Raw genomic sequence first — 22,198 nt, 5'->3', positions numbered from 1 at the left:
TTCTTACGTACATTTCTGCGAGATTTCTGCCTTAAAGAAACCTTGAAGTAAAGTGTTTATATATACACACATATATATATATATATAATGCATCCATTAAAAATCACTCTAACAACAATTAATCCCAATAAACACTAACATACGTGTCTTATCTTCGCAGACTAACCCACACACATATCTACTTACTTATATATATATATATATATATATATTAAACCGGCTGTGAATATGCATTCACATTTGCAAGTATACATATATTATATTTTGTATTATACACAACCACAACAACAACAATATTTATGTGGAATGAAAATGTTTGTTAAAATGTAAACGTTATTAACAATTTTTCTTAATCCAATACTTCATAGAACGATTTTATTGTTTATTATAGTCGATAACAAGCTATGATGTGTTTTTTGAAGGGCTTCGTAACCATCATCGTGATTAATGATTGCAATATTCTTGTTCGGGTATCATCACCATAATAATAAACAAGAATTATCTGCAATGAAATAAGCTTAGCTAGCGGCCACCGACAACTCCAACAAAATTTCTCGATTTTCAGTCACTTTAAAAAGTTATTTAACTTAATGCAAAAAAAAGGTACGGCGTTCAAAATGAAATCTTATTCGTTTTTTCATCTTATGGTCCGTGTATATGTATGGACGATTGTGGATATTAAGCATCTTAAAATCGAATTTCTCATCAAATTCTTGGCATTGGTTGTTATCATGGAATTCGAAAATATATGCTTAGGTATTGTCAAGAGAGCTCTACGTTTCTGCTAATCTCGTATAGGTAACAAACTTCTGAATGAATTTCTATATATGAAAACTTAAGTAACCAGTAAACCTCTAAAATGAAGGTGCACTAGCTTCCTTCACATGAGTCTATGACTACCTTAAGTAGATGACTTGATCAACGCGCCACAAAATCATGACATTGACATATTACGTGTGAAACGCGTGGCTGGGAAACTCAAACTTTTCAATCGCGTCGAACGTCAAAGTATTTACTCCAATTATCCATTAATGACTTAATTATATTAAAATTCTATAAAATGTTAAAATTAATTTCAAAAATATGTTGTCTTGTTAGACGATAACAGAATTTAATCTTAACAAAGTTAATTGCCACGCATTCGCTAAATACATCGAGAGGTAATTGCGTAACAATTTTAAATTTTAAGATTATTTAAAATTTTTGCAATTTACATCATACATAAATAACAAGCGAAAAAGGGGTAATGAAAACTGCGAACCAAACTGAATGCAATGTTTTTCTTAAACTTAAACGCCGCCGGTTGTTTTCTTTCATAAATTGCTTCCGCCTTGTGGTGTTGTGCTACAAGAGCAAATCTACTTTTTGCTTTTGTTTGTATATATATATATATATCACACAAAAAATGAATGAATATTTTTTCCGTTCTTGTAAACATGCCCTCGTATATAAACATAATAAAAATGTAAACTTTGAGACTTATCTTCTATAGTGATATGTTAAACAAAAAGATTTGTTTCTTGGTTAAAAACAGAAATAGTTCCATGCTCCAGTATGTAATGCAGGCAATTATGTCCTACGGAAATCTTAAACAAGATATAGCAAGAAAAAATTTTACCTAACTTGGATCGAATTTATGACGGAGCAAATGGTTTTTTGACGAAAAACAATATTGACTACGACCAAAAGAACTTTTTTTCTTAGGAATTATTTACCACATTGCACGAAGCACAAGATGTCCACATTTACCGAAATCTCCACCATATTGTTGTTTATAAGGCATGTAATCATCTTTGCACTATCCTGTTACGTGATCTGAGTGTTGAACATGCGATATTAAGTTACATCTATATATCTGCTCGATGAAAATGGACAAAGGAAAGTATAGGGAAAAGTGTAAACGGCATCAAAAAATTGTGTATAAATCCAGTGTCATTTATCTTCGTTGCTCTAATATATTTGGTCAGGAAAACATTTCGTGGCGTTTACCACAATAGATTTTTTCAGCGTCGCGTTATTTCGTTGACACTAACTTGATAAAGCCCTGCTTTGAGAAATATGTAAAAGCATTAGGATCGAGTAAGGCCGCCGTTAAATACCCTACACCAGCTCGCCCTTTGCTTTTCATGAAAACCCTTATATACTTTTGGGTTCTGACAATGGACCAATGTGGCTCAAATTTTCTACTGTTCTATTTTTTGCTAAATGATTTCTATGGACCTTGTTTCATCATAAAATATTTAAAATTACTCATTTTTCTGAAGGGCTGACTATTCACGAGAAGTCTTAGGCGGAGAGAAGTCCAAAAAATAGAGCCACGTGGTTTGGTTCACTTAAATTTTATGTCAAATTACTATTATGAACAAATTTTCTTTTTTCATTTCTTTTTTCATATAAAGGCCCAATTTTCGTAGAAACGGTTACATCAGATGAGGTTCAACAAATTTCCATAGCCGATTCAAAGATTTCAGACTAAATTAGAATGCCAAAATGCTATCACTTAGCCACTTTTGGCGAGAAATTTTAAAAATTCCAATATATTGGAAAGTAGGGCGATATAGACACAGTGATCGAAAAAACAGACCAAAGCAAACCATTTTCAATACCGTTTGTTCTTCGATCAAACCACGTCAGTATATCAAATTTCATCGAAATTTCTCTTAAATTGCGACCTGTAGTGTGAACACAAGTTTGCATGAAAAGACCTCAGTCGGACAGATAGACAGATAGGAGTCATTTCCTGAACCTATCGGTATAATAAAAGATATGATATCGATTTTAAGCCGTTCTGCGTGTTACATACGTCCGCACAAACTCAGTATACACTGTACCACTAGTGGTGTAGTTGTTATCCCCTCGACCGAGGCTATAACGTTTCGTAAGATTTTGAAAAAATTCGGAAAACAGTTTATCGCAAATTGGTCGGTAGGAAAAGTGCCGTCTTCCATCCATTATTCCATTCCCTCTAAAAAATTTCGAAAGGACTGACTAAGAAATTTAATGCATCCATTGTATAGCGCGGACCATACCACGGCTCTACCAGAAAAATGCCAGTCGTAACATTTATTTAAAACATGATAATGCGTTTAATTTTTAAAATTTGAATAAAAAATGCTACGAATGCACAAAGCTATTTGATTCACGTCCGACATAAAAAGCGTGCTACAATATTATGTAAGGAAATTCAACACAACCTACTTAACCTATTTAATGAACAGAGCAGTAGTCCAATCTATACGGAACGACAGCAATGATTAAAAGTAATTTTTCAAATCCGAGATGATTATGACAAATCAAGGTCACTACGGCAAATCTGACAAACTGATTGGAAAGTTCCTTTCGTCTACGCATACTATTCTGCATTAGGACAATACTAATTGCAAGTTGCATTCTACAAATTTAGTCAAGTTTCTCGATTCACTCAGCTGTAAACCTTGTAGCGAACAAAGTCTGCAATTCACTTGGTGAGATTTTCGTACGATTGATTATCTTCTAATACATTCAACAAAACAAAACAAAAAAAAAACAAGATGTATAGGGAAGCTTTAAGGACCCTAAGAAATTAAATTACAAGAAATTTAAAGTTAATAAGAATAACTTTGGACCCATTTTCGCAGTAGCTTTAAGATTCAAGCTTTATGCGCCTTTAAAACCAGCACACTGAACGCATTGGAATGTATGAGATGTCTTAACACTGTACGAACAGAATTTCATTACATTGTAAGCTATTTCTCATAGTACATATTTGATTGCCTTAATACATATTCGTACATAGCGTACGCTCTCAAAAAAGTCATAAATTTTCACTTTCGTACGCCGCTACTCTTCCTTAATACTATAAAAATAACACAATACAAATGAAACCGTCATAGTCGGGCAAAAACGACAATTAAATAATGTACATCACTTCACCTAAGACACAAACACATCCATTTACTTTCCTGATAGGAATCGAAAAAGTATATATTCTTTCTATGTAACTTTTCGTGGGAGCCCTGAGATCAAAGGAAGGCCGCATCTTCAACTGACGTGATCAAAATTTCTAAAAATATTCTTCATCTGTTCTTAGTCATCATGGGTTAAAAATTAGAGTAAACAGAAAAGTTTAAGAGTAAATATAACTTGAGTTCTTCGGGATGTTGCCTATATCCGTGAAAACTTAATATACTCTGCAGTGTGTGGCATACATATTGATCCTAACGTAATGGAAATCTCTGAAAAATGAACAATCAGAAATAAAAAAAAAGAAGAAAATTAAATTCAGTCGAGACCGAATCTTGTATACCCACCATAAGTTTACCCCATAAAAAGATGAAAAAGTAAAAGAAGAAAATGTTCATGCTCTATAATATCGAGTGGGCGCAGTTGATTTCTGCTATTTTCAAAATAAAAGTTTTCATCACATGTCGGTGTTGTAGGCGTGTCCTTTGAAAAGTTTAGATCAATTCCAAATTATTTTGCAAATTTACCGGAAGAGGGCTTACCACAAATACAACAAAGCTGCATAAACAGACGGATTGATAGGGGGACATGTTTAGGTTCATTCCAAATTTGAAACTGGCCATGAATTTGTGTACTCCATAGAAGTGTCCATAGTTTAAGTGGTGCTGTGGACGTGTCGTTCGAGCGATTTGACCCATTTTCAATACCAACCGGCGAGTAAGAATTTCAAATGTTTCTGCCAAATTTTAAGTCGATTGATCTATTTTTGCGGAATCCAGCGGAATGTTTACAACAGACATTACTCCGACGGACTTACGGACATCCACTTAGACTTTGATGCTGATCAAGAATACATACACTTTGTGGAGTCTCTGATGCTTTTTTCTGGGCGTTGCAAACGTTTTAACAAAATGATTATACCACTCATCCTTCGGTGATGGGTACAACAAAAAAGAAAATTTATGTTTATTTCGTCTCGAATCTGGTTACTTCCTTTATAAATTCAGTAAATGTATCGGGTAATAACATTTTGAAGCTTTTCATTTTTGCTTTTGCTTATATTAGTTTGGTATTTGTAGTCGGCGAATTATGTCCTGATTAAACTTTATACTGTCCGAAGGAGCAAATTAACATCTGAATTTATAAAAAAATATCACAGGGACCGTATATAAAGAGATCTCGTAGTCTTCTATCGTTCCAATATTTTTCGATTTGAAATCAGAAAATGGCATAAAGATCCATAATACTTAACTTAACTTGTAATGACTACACACACTATAGTTTTGTTCGTTCAAGTGCTTACCGGCCGCCGAAGAATGGGGGTCTACTCGCTGTTATGTAACATCCAAAGGAAAGCTACATATGTCGTATAATGTGTACATATTCCTGGTCAGGATTAAATTCTAAATTGATCTAGCCATGTCTGTTCGTTTGCCTATCTGAGTGAATGTCGATCTTCGACACTCCCCTGGTCGTAAAAATGAAGAGATCAACTTCAAATTTAGTAGAAGATCCTTCCCAGGCAAATATAACTTTCTTACCTGATTAAGACTAACATTTACTTCGAATATGGCATTCGTGCTAAATTATTTGATTTTGATGCTTTGATGTTTTCGATCTGATATGCTTCTAGCCCAACCATCACTTTGCACTCTCTGGAACTGGAACATGAATAGAATGCAACGTTTTATTCATTTATGTGCATTGATGCCTTTCCTTCGCCCATTTTTGCCGTAATGTCATTTTATGAGCAAATTTAAGGTTAACTATTAACTATGTTAAGTTGATGACAACGGAATATAAACTGAAAATGAAAGATACGCCTGATTCAAGGACATACTATGTCGCAACCATTGCGGAAGTTAATGGCATGAGCATACGTTCGTCGCGTATACATTGTTCGTTAAAGCAAATGTGAAGAAAGATTTACGATTTAAAAATGTGTAAATCATTACAACCAGATATATCCATCCATCTGTTTATAAATTTTTTTACAACTCAAATATAATAAACATATGCTTTAGGTTGAGCTTTTGATGCTTATCACAACAAACGCGGCCAAGTTCTGTGAAAAGCAGAAGCAAATAACATGATTAAGAATAATAGCGCACCGTGTGAACTATGATATCTTTTATTGAATATACTTACTGTGTGGCTGTGTGGTGTGGTGTAGCCAAGTGTATTATAAGAAATATAAAAAGCGGAATTGCAGAAGAAAAAAGACGAAACCATTCACTACATCCAAGCTATGCATTTTGAAAATATCATAAAAAAATTTGATTGCAGTTAACAGTATATTATTACCATAACATGTTGCACTATGATGTTTCATAGAAGTGGGCCGCTATTTCGTCAACACATTCTGAACCAACCTTTCACTAATGTACCTCTATTTTCCAAAAGCAAGATTTTTCTCTTGATGCAGTTTTCTAAAAATGCATTTACTTCTGTAGAATGTCACGAATAAGTTTCGTAACGTTGCCAATAATTTTATATATATATTTATATATTGTAAAGCAGATATCTGATAACATAAATATACTTTTGAGCAGAGCAAGTTTCTGATTTAATTTCTTGATCATCAGGTTGTCTCTTCACAATAGTCCTACAGTAGCTTGTGATGTGACACTTGGAATGATTTTGGAAAAGACGTTAGCACTTAGTACGATAAGTAAATGGAAGGAAGTATACAAAAGCAAGTTTTTATAATTCCAGGTGCAATTTAGCAATCAATAAAATCGATACGAATTTTTGTGGTTGAATATGGAGTGTGTGTGTGTTGGAGGACCTCAGACGAACTACTTCGTCTTCATTTTGAAATAGCGGAGGATATGTCGATACTCGTTTTTTTCATTCATTATTTAATTAAATCTCTCCTTTTTACTTGTTGCCAGAACACTACATACGTGAACGAAATGTTAACTGTCTTTTTGCAACTAGCTTTCATAACGTAATTCAATATAACAAACAACTAACATGTCAAGTGTTACCTTAACGAGAGCCACGCGGATATGCAAGCACACTTACTCGCACGTAAGTCTGCATTTGAATGAAATTTCCTTAAACATAGAAGGGTTTTGTATGAATAATAGAAAATAGATATTCTATGTGACGTTGTTTAAAGAAACAGAAGAAGAGGATGCAATTTATATATAAATAAGGGGAGGTACTAACTTAATTTACCCGCACTTCTCTTCTCTTCCCTCCTCTATATCAAATTCATAATTATGTCCACACATATCAACCGAATGGTGGTTGGTGACGCACTTATTATGTTAAAGCGTTCGCAACATCGCTATTGAAATTACAGCAACAAAAACATTAGGCATTTTTGCACGCAAGGTGATATTGAAAGCGAAAATGAGCCAAGTCGGTCAAAAAGCATACCTACAGTGCGACATAAAGTCAAGTAAACTGCAGTAGATATGACAGTAAAAGTTTTGCACATATATTCTATAGACGATTCTACAGTACCAACGGGGAAGGGGAAATAATCGTCCACTCCTACTAAACTTTATAGAATATCGGAACTTCTTGAAGGTTTCCTTTTTAAGAAGAAGTAATGGGTATAAAAGATTCGGTCATTGTTTAACACATTTCCTTATGTCGTCGTTTTTTTGCTTGCTGAAGATATCTTCCTCTCCTACTTAATACTTGCAGTATTTTCAATAGAGACAATTATTTCGTTTGGATGAGTAAGTAGTATAATTGACTGGATTAAGGTCGCCCAGGCTCTAAGAAAACCTTAGGCAGCAAGTTTTATCACAAGTACATATACATGCAACAACAACAACACGAACGATCCCGAACGATCCTTAGTACAGTCGATTATATGACTTAGATCCAAGTTGCTTTCAAAACATTCAGCTTCATGCAGAACATCTAAAGTATTACTTATAACGATTACGTTATCGCCGTCAACCGTCATAATTATAAACTTCTCCCTACGTGTGTAGGTTATTAGATTTCAAAACAGCATGACATCTCATTAATATCCGATTATGAAATCATAGAGACCTTATTGGCAAGTTTAATATTATAGGACATACGTATTGATTTGCTGTACACGATATAAACTCGCTAAGGATAATGAATAAATTCTTTTCAAAAAATAATGCTTAATATTACTGTACATCATTGGCTTAAATGGCTGCTTAGATATTCAAAAATGATATAGAAAGATGATAGCAGGCGTGTCAACGTTTTAGATAGTGAAAAAATTTGAATTTCCCGACATGGCTATATATCAAGCCACCAAGATGTTTCTCGAAACACGACCTTTCTAAACGATACGCAGCATAACTCCAAAAGACTCTCTCGTTTTTCGTTAGAATTTTTTAGAGTACCTTCGAAATGCCGCCGTTTAGAGAACAATGTAGGTTTTTTTTTTGGTAAATCAATTTAGACGTTAGTTATTAGCCAAAGATTGACTTTTTCGATATAAAATTGAGTCGCTTACTCGCTAAAGACAAATAAATAAATAAATATTTCCGAAAAAATCCGAGGTCCTCGTCTAGTTACAGTTATATAGATAAAATGTTGTTTGCAACCCCCTTGACATGAAGATGCCTCCCGTCGCGAATGCTATTATTACTGTTGTATGTTTCTCGCCATCTCGAAAGAATTGTCAAAAAACGCAGACTTTTAAGGCTTTCGCAATGGCTTTACCACAGAACAAGCTTCGCAAACTCTGCCTAAATGCAAAGGAAATAACCAACAATGTAAGAATTTTTCCAAAGTGAATTGATTAAATCTCTCGCTTTCTTAAGTTATTGCGAATGAAGTGTCATAGTATTATTTGTAAAGATGTAACCATTCTTCTCTTCCGGCTGTGTGAAGCATCAGAAATCAATTTCAGAGCAGTAGCTATGCTTTTTCAGAAAAAGAAAATTTCCGTTACTGTGAATACGAGAGCACACTTACATCGTTATGAGCATCTATTGATGGCAATCACGAGAATAGACTTGCCATTGAGGCGCGACCGATCGTCCGTGTACAAACTGTTCATGGTCGATGATGGATTTAATAACTGACTGAGTCGTTAGACTAATCAGCGCATTTTCTACGACAAGTGCTTAGAAGAAAAGGGCAAGAAGCGTTTGAAAAGCACAAAAGTTCTCATAACCCTATCAAAGATCAGTTTTGGAAAGTAATTCTTGTGCAATATCGTCTGAGCTCTCGAGATATTTGATTAAAATAGAAATTATTGGTAGAGACGTCAAGGCTTAATAAGATAAAGTACGATGTGTCACTTTGGTTGAGTTTTTTTAAGAAGTGACACAAGCTTCGAAGTAGCCGATCAATGAGGAAGCGCTGAGAAAAATCCATAAATATTAAAAAATATAAAAATTTGCGATTAAATGGCGCCATTCTTGTGGCGCTGCGACTCGCTGCTATCTGCCTATAGCGTTGACGACAATTTTTTTTCATTTAAATGTTTTCTCTCACAGCCTAACACGCAATTGAACCCACTATTTTTACCCGTATTCCAATAAAATGCCTAGGATGTTAAAATTTAAATAAATCTCATTTATTAATATTTATTATAATGTTTCTAAATATATCGCCAGTGTTTCTTTATTGTTACAATTTTCTAATTATGTGCAAACGTTTATCTCTGTTTTTTCATTACAATTATATTTCATCTACTTTTGATAATTAAATTAAATTAATTACTATTTCATCTTTTTCAGGGATTCTCGCTTTTTTTTAAGGCTCTACATTATCTATTTTAGATGAGATTATAATAATACCTAATATATTTCTATAGTTCTCTATACCTTTGGTTTCGTTTCTTTGTTTTATTTTTATTTTTATTTTTTTTTTTTATGTTACTTATATACAATGTTTTCATTTATCCATAAAAGCCTTCATTTCTCTATTGGGTTTCAGTTACTACGATACATGTTCTTAAATTTCCTCAGTAACTTGCAAAGCATAGCATTCGGACGGACGTGTTAAAATTAGAATCTCACACCGCCCAATAATTATACATATATGATGAGTATTTGTGGAGGTATTTTTCAACCCTCTTGTTTTATTTTTAGTGTGAATAATAACATACATGTGTCGGACCGGGGACTTAGTGAGTGATATGATATATTACATAAGAATTCTTCCTATATTTCCTTTTACCGAGGACTTTTACATTGCTTTTTATATTATTTCCAAAATTTTGGATTATTTTTACAATTAACAGCGTGATAGGTAGGTAATAAATTACTTAACGCAATCGAACATATCCCACACATCTATGCTTGGATATGGATAAACTGAAGTTTTTTTTATTGCTCGCACAATTAGTGGGCTAATAAGGTCGTTTGATAACGATTGCACATATTTTACTAAAATGCTTTCTTTAGCCGTTAGCCATTGCAAGAGTATTTGTTTACAAACATCCCCACAAGCGCTTATAGAAATGCTTAATATCGTACAATTTTTTTGTCACAGAAGGACAGCTTTTTGAATAGAAAATGGCGACGCCAACATTTACACACGGCATTAGAATTGTCTGTCCGATTTTTTTGAAAATTTTGTGAATCATTTTTAAATTATTATCGTTGGTAACGAGTATGAAATGACGAGACGCACGTAGTTGTCAAATATTTTATTTTTTCTGCACGTAAAGACGGACTCTTTCACTTTTTTTCACTCACTTTTATTTTTTTATCACATTAATGTTGTAGTCATCAAGTAATAACATATAGATGACATGTAAATTTTAGACTCTACTGAGCCCTGTATTATTATTATATGCCCAATACCGTAATGAATTTCCTGCACTTTGGAACGAAAGTTATATGCACGAAGCGAAGCGATTCTCAATACAATATTTAACTTTATTAAAATCAATAGACTAACCATCTAGAGCATCTTTTTTTTTTTTCGAATAGAGCCGATGGGCTTAATTGCTAGTGGTGGTCATACTATTTCAGTCTTTGATCTAAATAATGATAAAAATATTTATTTACTTTCAGGTAGCATGAGGTCACAATCGATTGAATGCGTGAGTTTAGAGGAATTAAGAAATGTGCACGACATGTGGCGACTTAACCACAACGTCGATTTTTCGGAACATTAGAGAACCTTTCTCTTCGTCTTACACTTAGTAATACATTTCCGCGGTAAAGCTCGCTTACTTCCTGTCATGTGGTTCCCAGCATGGTCTTTGTTTGTCACCTTTTGAATAATATGACATAAATATTTATTGATGGAATGAAATACGTTTGCCTGACATTTCATATGCACAACTGATATACTCACTTCGTAGACGAAAGGGTGTAAGAAATATGTTTTTATGCACATAAAAATGAAAAAAACGTTTTACAAACCATCCACAAGAAATTTTTTTCTTATAAATTAATTTATGGACATATGCAGTCCGTAAAAATGATCCATTTTTTGGACAAATAAATTGCTTTTCAAAAATAATTGAGTGTTTACGTCGTTCCCAAATAAAGTTATTTGGGAGGCTTTCAGAATTTGAATGGCGACAAAATATTTTGGATTCTCTGAGCACTGTGCTTTTGACAAGCCTGTGAATGCGGCTCATGCATAATAGGAGAGAGAGACAGAGAGAGACTGACGAAATTATAAAATGAGCATCATTAGCAATAATGGGTTCGCGGGGAAATTTTTCATAGTTTACTTGTTGGGCCAAGCCAAGTAGGCAGAACGCGTCTTAATACTTAGTGTTCCTCTCGTGGGCTATAAAAGAACCGCTTTCAATACCCACTGGTATGTGTTGCAGAAAGGAAGTGGCCTATCGAATGCTTGTAATATAATCACCATTGCGGCCCATTTTGCAAAGTGACTCAAAGGAGCTCGGCATTCGACTATTCGACTGCTGAGGAACACATCGACCATCGTCAAATACATGTATTTTATTCAAAGCATCACAGAACATTTCCCTCCAACCTAATAATTTCGTAAAACTAAACAGCATCCAGAAGTCACATTTGAAGAAGTCACAACTTTTAATAAATTTTATCGATAACAAATAATTTTATCGATGGCACACGATTTAATCGGTAACAGTTCGACTTAAAACGAAGACAAATCTCTATATAAACTAATACCGGGATTGTGTATTATATCTGATCGCCTGAGAAGCTCATACGGCAGCTCATGCGTCCCAACATTGCGAAAATTTTAAATGTTTCAGGTTTAAGTAGAAATTTCCATCTCAGAATACAGAGAACGATCGGAGCTGATATTTGGCTTACATTCACTTCACTGCAAAATATGATTTTTATAAAATTTGGTCAAAGCCCATTATAATTTCTGCATATTAGGTCCTGTTTATTACAAATATCAACGTTCGGCCGTATGTAGAAAATTATAAATTGCACTGGTATTGCGTAAGGGTGTATAGTAGAGCAACCGAGGTTACGACAACAATTGAGAGGAATTTTTATAATTTATTTGTGCAAGGTTGAGGCATTGTATGGTCAGAACGTTGACAAGCAGCTGAAGTAAATGTCAATAGGTTAGTCGCAAAGCCACAACCGTCAAGTGCCAGAGCACAGGGTTTACACCAAGGTGCATCTGCTTTGGATATTGCATTCAATCTGCGTCTAGATCGTAGTAATTCCTCTGCGTACTAAATATCCGGTATATTGTGTTGACCTGGCAGCCCACTGTCGAGATTTTTGGCCATCACAGCGGCTGCTTCGCTGATTGTTTTACTTTTCGCACAATAAGCGTCATGAACGTCACAATCGCTTAAATTTGGTTCAGATGTAGAAAATTTGTGGAGATCGCTATCGGACATATTAGTCGTATTAACAACTGAACTGTTACCATGTTCAGGAGCACGCAAATTGAGTTTACCGTATTCGCTAAACGATGTCATCCCAAAGGGATGGGTATACGCTTCTTGATGATAAGATGGCGCTGCATAGCTTTTCTGCATAAAGCCGTGTAAACTGTTACTACTCACGGTACGTTCTAAAATTTCGCCCCAATATTTTTCGGAAAGTCGTTCAATATCCGGTCGAGTTGCAACACCTAAGCCATGGCTATGTTGATGATCAATACCGCTGCCACGTACATGAAATGAGGCGCTATGACTAAGGCTATTGGCGCGAGACCGTGTACATATACCGAACACAGAACTGCTACCACCTTCACCAGTTTGATTGCCTGCATCAGTTCTAATACTATTTCCATTGCGCTGAGGAAGGCGGGATGTTGGTGGCTCGGGCGGCATAGGCAACGTGGTGATTTCAAAATCTGAATTTATGTGACAACACGGCGACTTGTGGTCTATCTTGTCCTCTTGGCTTTTGCACTACAAATAGAAAAATGAAAAAAATCAAGACAAGAGAATTTCATTCATTCAACGGCAAAAACATACGCAATCAACTAACGCTTTTGCAAATAGTAGAAGTTTAGTAAATTCCTTTAAGTATATTTGCACCTATTCGAAGTCTAATACGTCTTAGTTCCAAAGTTTACATCATATACCTCTTATGTAAATAGAACAGACAGACCTTGACCACCAATAAGAAGAAACGAACAATGGTTAACACAAAACCGGGACAAACTTGGTTAGGATTTCTTTCTTCCTTTAAACACTACTTTAAGGGATTTGAAGAAATAATTAATAAATTGCTTATGCTAACGAAAATCAATCGAAAGTTTCCGGCTCGAGCATAAGTTCCAGGTGATCACCTGCTAGTGCAGAATACGTGATCTAAGTTCTCTATTAACCAGCAAAAGAATCTGAGGCATTTCATAAATTTTAGGAATAACCTGACGGAATTAACTGATGTTTTTTTTGAAGACAGTTAAAAATGCCGGAGATCTCTAGCGCTCAATAATTTGCTGGAACCTCCCGCGCCATTAATCACGCTTTATATACGAACCGCAAAGCTTTCTCTAATAATTTTAATCTCTTTAGGACGCCGCAAAATGCATATGTGTTTTCATTGCATCCCTTTAAACATCAGTTTACGCTTTCAAATAGCCCTAAAGGAGACTTTGCTATAAATAAGCAGAAGTATGAGAAACGATTTATTTACTTTCATTATTTATCTTTATGTTCTTCTGTTTATGAATTTGTCTGTGCTTTTTTTATATTTTTTTTTTTTCACTTCCACTATCGAACGATGGGGGTATACTCGTTTGGTCAACCCGCTTGCAACATGCTGAAGGAAACTTCCGAGATCCCATTCTTGATCAGTATTCAATTCTAAATCAATTTAAGCATAACCATCTGTTCGTCTGTCTAATGTCTACGATAATCATTCGTTTCGATCGCAAACATGAGGATTTCGATTTTATGTTTGGCAAACGCAAAGGAGGTCAGGTCACTGCAGCATAAACTGACAACACATATGGCTCGTTACTTATAAACTACAACAGATACTAACACAAAAATTTGCATATATATGTATAGATGATCTTACAGCGTAAGTAAAAAACTTGAAAAAATCAGCCATGCCCGCCTATTATCTCAATATCATTTTGTTTAAGTTTTTTTATCTAAAAAATGTAGTGAGTATGGAAAATTCGGCCATAGCTGATTATAATTTTCCCATTTGTGCAAATTGCTTCTGTTAAGCCAATGCATGTTTTTTTTATGCCACACACTGCATATACCAACACAATACCTGATTTTGAAAAGTTTGAATTTCATTAAAATCCATAAATTTATAGTTTGCTCGTATTGCACTCTGCTTGAAAAGTACGCAGTTTGGCAGTCACCTCGAGCTTAGCGAAAAAAATGCTAATTCTCCCATGGAAAACGCCTAGCAATCCATTCGAAATATTGATTATGCTGGCTGGCCCGTTTCACAGGCCGATTCATATAGTAAGTGGCCAGGAATTCGTAAAGTAACGGCTAGGTCTTGTTTCCTTATTTGCTATAGCAGTTTCTTGTCCATTCAAATCTCCAAAGCAATGAAAGAAACTCGCATAACTGGTTGAAAAAATCACACTAACCCCTTATGCTTAAAATTTCGCAGGGCTGTTGTTTAGCCGTCTCCTTCATAGACCTTACATTGTTATTTATGTGGTATTGTATATATGTGCATACGTGTGTTTGTAAATTTGATTTCAAGCTTAAATCGCTTTTGAGTGTTTCGCAAATTTATGTTTACGTCATTCACTTTTAACAATACTCACTTTTGAAGGCAACATTTGCTTGCTAAGATGTCTAAAGTCCGAATTTAACAACCAATACATAAATGGATTCCAAAAGCTGTTACTTAATGCGGTCCACGTGACAAGAAAGTCTAGAAATGGCGGCAACTGCAATTAAATCGTACCGAAACGAAATAGTAAATCATTCAGTTCTAATATCCAATCAAACGATAGCATACAACACGATCTCGTATATTGACGTGTTCAACTCTATTATAGAGCAATTTTTTGTAACATTCCTTACGGCTCACTGCATAAATCTACTTTTTTTAATTAACATTAACAAAAAGGTGATAAATAATTTTCTATTGTACCGTTTATACCGATTTCCAATTTGGGGAATTCATGCCAATATTTAAAAATTTTTCCCGATCTTTACCTCTAACCCCGATGTGAATATGAATTTTTTATACCTTCGATCCAGTGCATGCTGTTACAATTTCTTGTATAGTCCATGGTGTAACCATCACGATGAAACCCAGTGAAATGGCGGCCATAGAACGTGACGTTGACCCACTAGAATTTTTTACGTGTATAGGCACGATCTGTAAAACACACACACAGCCCAAAAAAAGCCATAACTGTATTTACGAAATAAGGATTATAATAACTTATAGTAGTAGTAGTAGTAGTAGTAGTAGTAGTAGTAGTATACTAGTATAGCAGAGGAAATCAAGGAAAGCTTCTTCCACATTAACAACACCGAGAGTCATCTGTTGGTATTAATTACCGGTTAATGACAAGCTAAGCTTAACTTATTTCTGACCAACAAATCATTTTTTTCTTTGCTCCTTTTGTCTTCATGTTTAATAATCACGACTACTTGTTGTAGCTTAAATTGTCGTTTGTTTGTATGTTTTTATTTATTTTTGTAAATATAATAAAGACATGTCTTTTTATGTGAGTAAGGATATAGTAACGCATATTGTGAACTTAACTTCATTTATTGTTTCCATTCATGGCTCAGAAGTGATAACAAGTAACAAATGAGAAGAAACAAGTAAGAAAATTAAATTCGGTCAGAACCGAATCTTTTATACCCATCAGCGTTTACCCGCAACAAAGTTTAAAAGAAGTAAAAGGACAAAATTCTTAAGCTGTGTAGTATAGAGTGGGTGCAGTTGCTTTCTTCTATTTTTAAAAGAAATGTTTTTGCCATAGAGGTATGTGGGCGTTGTAGGCGTATTTTTTGAAAAGTTTAAGTCAGGTCGAAAATCTTTTGTAAATTTGTAGGCCATGTTATCATCGCAAACAGACCGATGGGCAGACGGGCATGTTTAAGTGCATTCAAGAGGGGTTTTTATAGCTTGCTTCTGCGTATTGTAAAGGCATTAAAAAATAATAATTAAATTTTAATACACTACAATATTGGGTAAGCGTAACCAACTTTTCCCATTTTTGTACGAAAATGCTACCCTAGGGGGTCGCCCATAGAGTATGCGTTCAAATTTTTATACATTTATTTAGCTATAGCTTTCTATTTAAAAAACGCAGGTGTTCTGAGTTTAGGTAGTGCCGTGGACGTGTCCTTCGACCGGTTTGGCCCATTCTCAAAAGCAACCTGCGTGAAAAAACTTCCAATGTTTCTGCCAAATTTGAAGTCGATAGCTTCATTTTTGCAGTCCGGAGAAGGTTTTATAACAGATATTACACAGACGGACCAACGGGCAGACGGACATGCTCAAATCGATTTAGAATTTGATGCTGAGCATGAATATGTACATACTTTGCGGGGTCTCTGATGCTTCGTTCTGCGCGTTGCAAACGTTTTGACAAAATGAATATACCCCTCATCGTTCGATGATAGCGATGCCAAGTGAAATTTTAAACGTACGCTCAGATGTTGCTTGTATTGAAACTGTCAATTTTTATACCCAACACCGAAACGTGGAGATGCACTTGACTTATCTTTCCGTTTATAACTGTGTCTTGAACGCACGCCAAGTGTTACATACGTGTCATTACGTGTCGAGTTATGATGTCCTTTTTTTCGTCAGTCTTTTTTTTAAATGCACGCAAAGGCACCGATGCTGCATTTAAGTTCGCAAGTGATTAATGTTAAGGTAGAGCTCACCGCGACAATACACAAAACGCAGTAACTTACAACGCACAACATTGATCGAAGATTTAATACAATGTTAGTTACCAAAAAAAAATTGTGTACAAGAATTTTGAAATCTGCCCGAATTTAATGATTTTTCTGTTACCTCAACTAATTGCAAAAACTTGTATCCTTATACTTGATAAGAGCGCGAGGCTGAGGAGAGACAAATCTTTTTTCATTTACCTTCTTTGTGATTGCATTTGTTGGCCCTCCAAGACCCATGCCCAAACCCATTGTCACATTTAAATTCATAATAGGGTATTGGTGTTTTTGGGCCGAATGTTGAGTTGCGGCAGTAAGAGGCATGGTTGGATCATTAAGTCGAAAACGACTCATATGGAAACTGGAACCATAACAATACATCAGTACCATTGTGGTGGGGAAGTAGAATGCACACGTAGCCAATATCCGATATGAAGGCTTACTAAAAAACGGTTCGCAAGCCATTAGTCCCGTGTTGTTAAAATAATAGCCTAAAAAATTAATAGATATAGTAACTGATAAATTAAGCGTTCACTTTTGTGTTCACTATGTGTGTGTCGAAATGTGGGATAAACCAAAATAATACGTATCTATGCAAGCAAAGTTATGCAAAAGACTTTCTTTAATTCAACAAATTCTGACCAGACATAAGAAAATCAAAAATAAATGGCGACATTCTTATCTTCATAGTTGTGTTAAGAGATTGTTTTCACTTTAAACAAAGGCTTAATAAACGTAAAAGCATTTCACATATTCACGTTTTATACAAGACGCGCCAACAATTCTTTTTTGCTTTTTAAATACTCAGACATGGAAATAACTTAAGTAAAATAAAACAAATTACGTAATCTTCCAAAAGATACCCTACTGCTATTGAATATTGCTTTTATAAATACGCACTTGAAGACTCTGTAGAAAAAATAGAAATTCTCTGTCACAGAAGCATGTTCTAAATTATAATCAAAGCGGTCTAAGGCTAGTCACAAGCACACGACTGCACGCAAATAGCAAAAAATTATTATATATATTTTACCCACAACAGATTTTTTCATATCTTATGTGGATTTAGTGCGCTCGTCTATCGTGTGCCGTTGCAACACCTATTCTGAAATGGAAAGATCCACTACCACTACCATATCCACAAATAGTTAATTAAAATTCGCTCGCTCCATAGCGAATATAGTTTTTCATTATATTCAATAAGTTCGCTTCTTCTTGTTGTGTGATACCTATACACTTGGCACAGAGTTTACGTTCACGTGCTAACATTTCTAATAGTAATTGTACAAATATTCTTCTTCTTCTTCTTCTTTTTATAGTTAAAAATGGCAATTTTACAACCGTCTGCTTTAAATTCGACGATTTTTCCATTTGTGAATAATGGTTTCATTGCCAATATTTCTTGGTGTTAGTGACCGTAAGCAATTTTAAAAAATGATGTCGCTTGAAATCTCAAATTCTGGGTCACATGGAATCTATGGAATATCATGCAAACATTTAAGACGTACTCCCTAAACTCTTGACTTGAGATATCGTAACCTTATTATACATTTTTTTATTTGAACCGATATCAGTAATAAGCATCCAAAAAATATTAGTTACGAATAGAATAACACAACTTACCTTTCGGCAAGACCAAAAATCCGAATATTGTTAGACTGATAATCCATGTAAGGCTCAGTACAGCGACACAACCCTTTGCGCATGTTCAGGAAGATAAAAAGGTAAAAACATAAAAATATACTCTACGGTCTAATAAAAAAAAGATTGTGATAGTATTTTATGATTCTTTTTAAAATTACTTTCCGCAATCTCTTTGAACAAATTTCTCGATACATGGATTCGAATTCTGAAAAATGCCCTTAAAATTATAGCCATTGCTATGTTTCTATTTCGCGCAGGTAAAATGTCAGACGCAAGCGTAGCCAAACTTGATGAATTCAAAAACTTCAAGAACAAGTGCGGCCTTCTTCTATGATATTAATATTAAGTTATTTATGGAGGCGTATGTGAAAAGGTCTACATTTACGGCACATGAATAGCCGCGACCATCAAGTCAGTATTCGTGGATTCAATTTTCAAGGCAGTAGCGTTTATTTTCGTGGTAGTGGGTGCTCAGTCTAGGCACACACCCACTAGGTTGCGAGCGCTTTCCTATCTTCTTGTCACTGCTTACTTTTTTGCCGACCGATCGATCATCATATTACACAAATCCCTTGAATAGTTGGTCATATTATACAAAAAAAAAAAAAAAAAAAAAAAAGACATATTTTTACAAGTCGCATAATGACATGTAATGACCGTGTCCAAACTTTTATTGAATCAAGTTCTTATCGTTTTCAAATTCTAAAGTTCCTAGTAAAAGTGAAAAGTTTTTCGAAAATTTTCGAAATTTCAGTTTTCAGTTCGCCCCGCTTCCATTTCTTTCATTTCATTTTCCGTTCCAAAAATCACAAATCTTTATTTAATCTGAATTCCCCTTGCCGCGTCCCCTTCAAAACGAGACAACACACACACACACACAAATTGGAATATTGTAGTTTATTCACTTCCTAATTTATGAATGTTTTTATGTGTGTGCACATATATGGATATTTGGTTACTTTGCCAAATTTTTTCATAATTTAGTTTTTACTCGTTTTGGCTTAAATGCATGCCGATGAAAACATGTAAAGTGGGTGCTATAATAATGTTGCGTCTTTTAAGTTTTATTTTTAGTTCTTGCTTTCAAATTTTTCGGGTAAATTTATCTTCGTACAGGATTTCCTTTTCGAAAACTTTGCAAGGCTATTAAAGTGTTGGTTTTTGGAACGACATTCATTTTTGGCCATCCATGCACATACATATATATTTATATATATATATATATATATGTATGGATGAATGTACATAAGTAGATATATTTTTACTTAAATAATTCTTTTTTATTACCTTTTTACTTGAATGTTGATAATAGCGTCGTGGATGTAATGCGCACATATACCTATCCACCGCCATACAAACCAATATTACAGCACTTTGCTGAGAGAGCGCACCACGCAGTAGAGCCTTTAAAGAATCAGTTGCAAACATAGATATATATATATATATATATATCAAAAAATAAAACATATCTAATTTTAACGCAAACGCTAACACTAACAAAATCGCATATGTGTATTCTTCAATAAGTTTCAGCCACATTTTCAAACTCCACTATGTACGGTTGTGCTTGTGATTACGTTAGCTTCGCACTTGATTTGTGTGTTTAAATAAATCTTTTTCATGAGGTGCTTATACTACTAAACTTCATTGAACATATAAAGACGTAAAGTATCACAAATTATTAAATTATTTTTCATCAGTCAATATCTCAATTTTTTCACATATGACGTCAGCTGATTAGATTTACATCACTTTTGAAGATAGAAATTTTGTAATATTTCGCGTATTTTGAAGAATATGATCGGTTGCGTAACGCACAATGTTACATAAAAAACATGATATAATTCTATTAAAAGATACGCTCAAGCGTGTATTAACAAAGTAAATTGCAAAGGTTAAGTTGCACTGTATAAAAAGCGAAAAAGATAAACAATTTGTGTTCATCTTACTTTGAATTAGTTTGAATTCGCACGCCTTACCCCAACACGATTTACAAAAATTTGCAAAATATCTAGCTAATGATAGGCGTGTCAGTTAGTCGATCGGATCTTTCTTTACACTGACTTTTAGTTGGGCGTAGAAAATACAAAAATGTAGCAATCAATAATTTGTGAGTCAATGTAAGAAATCAAGTTTTCAGATAATGATCGTTGGGGGCAAAATTTGCAAATGAAACTTATTGCGGTTATGATCGTTGAAGCGGTGGCGTAACACAAATAACAAAAATAACATCGTTTAAGTCAAGGTAACTCGTAAGCAAATCATCGAAATGACATAAAATGTTGACAGAGTCAGCCCTTTCTAAAAATATTAGTGTTTATCCTAACATCCCTCAGATTAGGATCGTGCTAGTGGGTTATGAGCAGCGTAAATTCTATTTACAAAGTCTACAAGAAATTGTTTATAAAAACTAAAATCTCCGCATTTCACTCTACACTTCACTGTATTGAGCTCACACACACCAGATCGTCTTCTTACAGGGCATTTCCATCCTCTGCATAGAACAAATCCCCAGGAATTTTTTGGTATTCTTCTCGTCAGCCAGTTTTATTTCCAACGACAGGTAAGTCTTCGATGGATTTCCTTTCGGAAGAGCGAGGTGGTTTCCATGCGGACCTATTTTTTCAAGTGCGCGAATTTCATAACAATGTGGATTTTCTATTAGACGCGTGCTCTATATATCACAGCCGAGAATTATTGACCAATAGGTCGTAATTTAGAAGTTTTCCTTAGAGTGGGCGTATTTAAAATGTAGTCTCTAGGCGTATACATCGGCTTTTTATCTATCTTTCGGGAGTGTCGTACGTTTTATGTTAAGCACATTATTCTGCGATTGTCGTTTTTGCAGTGCACAACTGGTACTCGATACGCAGTCTTTGCAGAAAAGTTACAAATGGGGAAAAAAGTTAGAGTCGACTGTTGGTTGGCTTAGCGGTATAATGCTTGGCTTAGCTTGTTAATAATTTGTTCGAATTACATGGCGTACATCCCTTTGGCGTATATCTTTCTTAATATAAAACATGAAAAGTTTAGAAAAAGTTGGCCTTTTTTGAAAAATTGAAAAGAGAGTATGGGATATGACCGACACGCCGTTCGTGAACGAGTTAAACAAATTCTAGTAAGAAACATTTCAAAAACTTTTGAATGGATTTGCTGCATAAGCAATCTAAACCACTTACTAAGCGGAATGTTAAATGCATAGAGCTTCCAATAGGATTAGCTAAGGTGGGCCTGAAATAAACCAAACGCTGCTTCGAAGTAAAATACAATTAAGTAAATTAATGCTCTACGGCGTAAATTCTAATTTGGATTTTGCCTGGAATTTGCGAATTAATGAATGGATTCGAAAAGTTGTTTCGAATGTTTAAAAGCAGATCA

General features: G+C 34.6%; 1 protein-coding gene across 5 annotated transcripts in view; it reads right to left on the bottom strand.

Annotated features, from left to right (window-relative positions):
* Window positions 1-9,730: 9,730 nt before the first annotated feature.
* Window positions 9,731-22,198, bottom strand: part of LOC119633734 (trace amine-associated receptor 1) — a 27,431-nt gene continuing 14,963 nt past the window's right edge. For 4 of the 5 annotated variants that reach the window (XM_038027439.1, XM_038027437.1, XM_038027438.1 and 1 more), the window contains 6 exons: window positions 20,108-20,224; window positions 18,800-18,872; window positions 17,378-17,667; window positions 15,504-15,635; window positions 15,073-15,198; window positions 9,731-13,234 (listed from right to left, as the gene is read on the bottom strand). In XM_038027439.1, coding sequence (XP_037883367.1) covers window positions 12,545-13,234; window positions 15,073-15,198; window positions 15,504-15,635; window positions 17,378-17,667; window positions 18,800-18,872; window positions 20,108-20,224 — 1,428 coding nt within the window. In that variant the 3' untranslated portion in view covers window positions 9,731-12,544. The remainder of the gene's footprint in view (window positions 13,235-15,072; window positions 15,199-15,503; window positions 15,636-17,377; window positions 17,668-18,799; window positions 18,873-20,107; window positions 20,225-22,198) is intronic. The other variant, XM_038027440.1, reaches the window with a different exon arrangement.

The sequence above is a fragment of the Glossina fuscipes genome, unplaced genomic scaffold (assembly GCF_014805625.2).
Source record: "Glossina fuscipes isolate IAEA_lab_2018 unplaced genomic scaffold, Yale_Gfus_2 2, whole genome shotgun sequence".
Taxonomy (NCBI): domain Eukaryota; kingdom Metazoa; phylum Arthropoda; class Insecta; order Diptera; family Glossinidae; genus Glossina; species Glossina fuscipes.
This window is presented reverse-complemented; position numbering and strand designations above follow the sequence as displayed.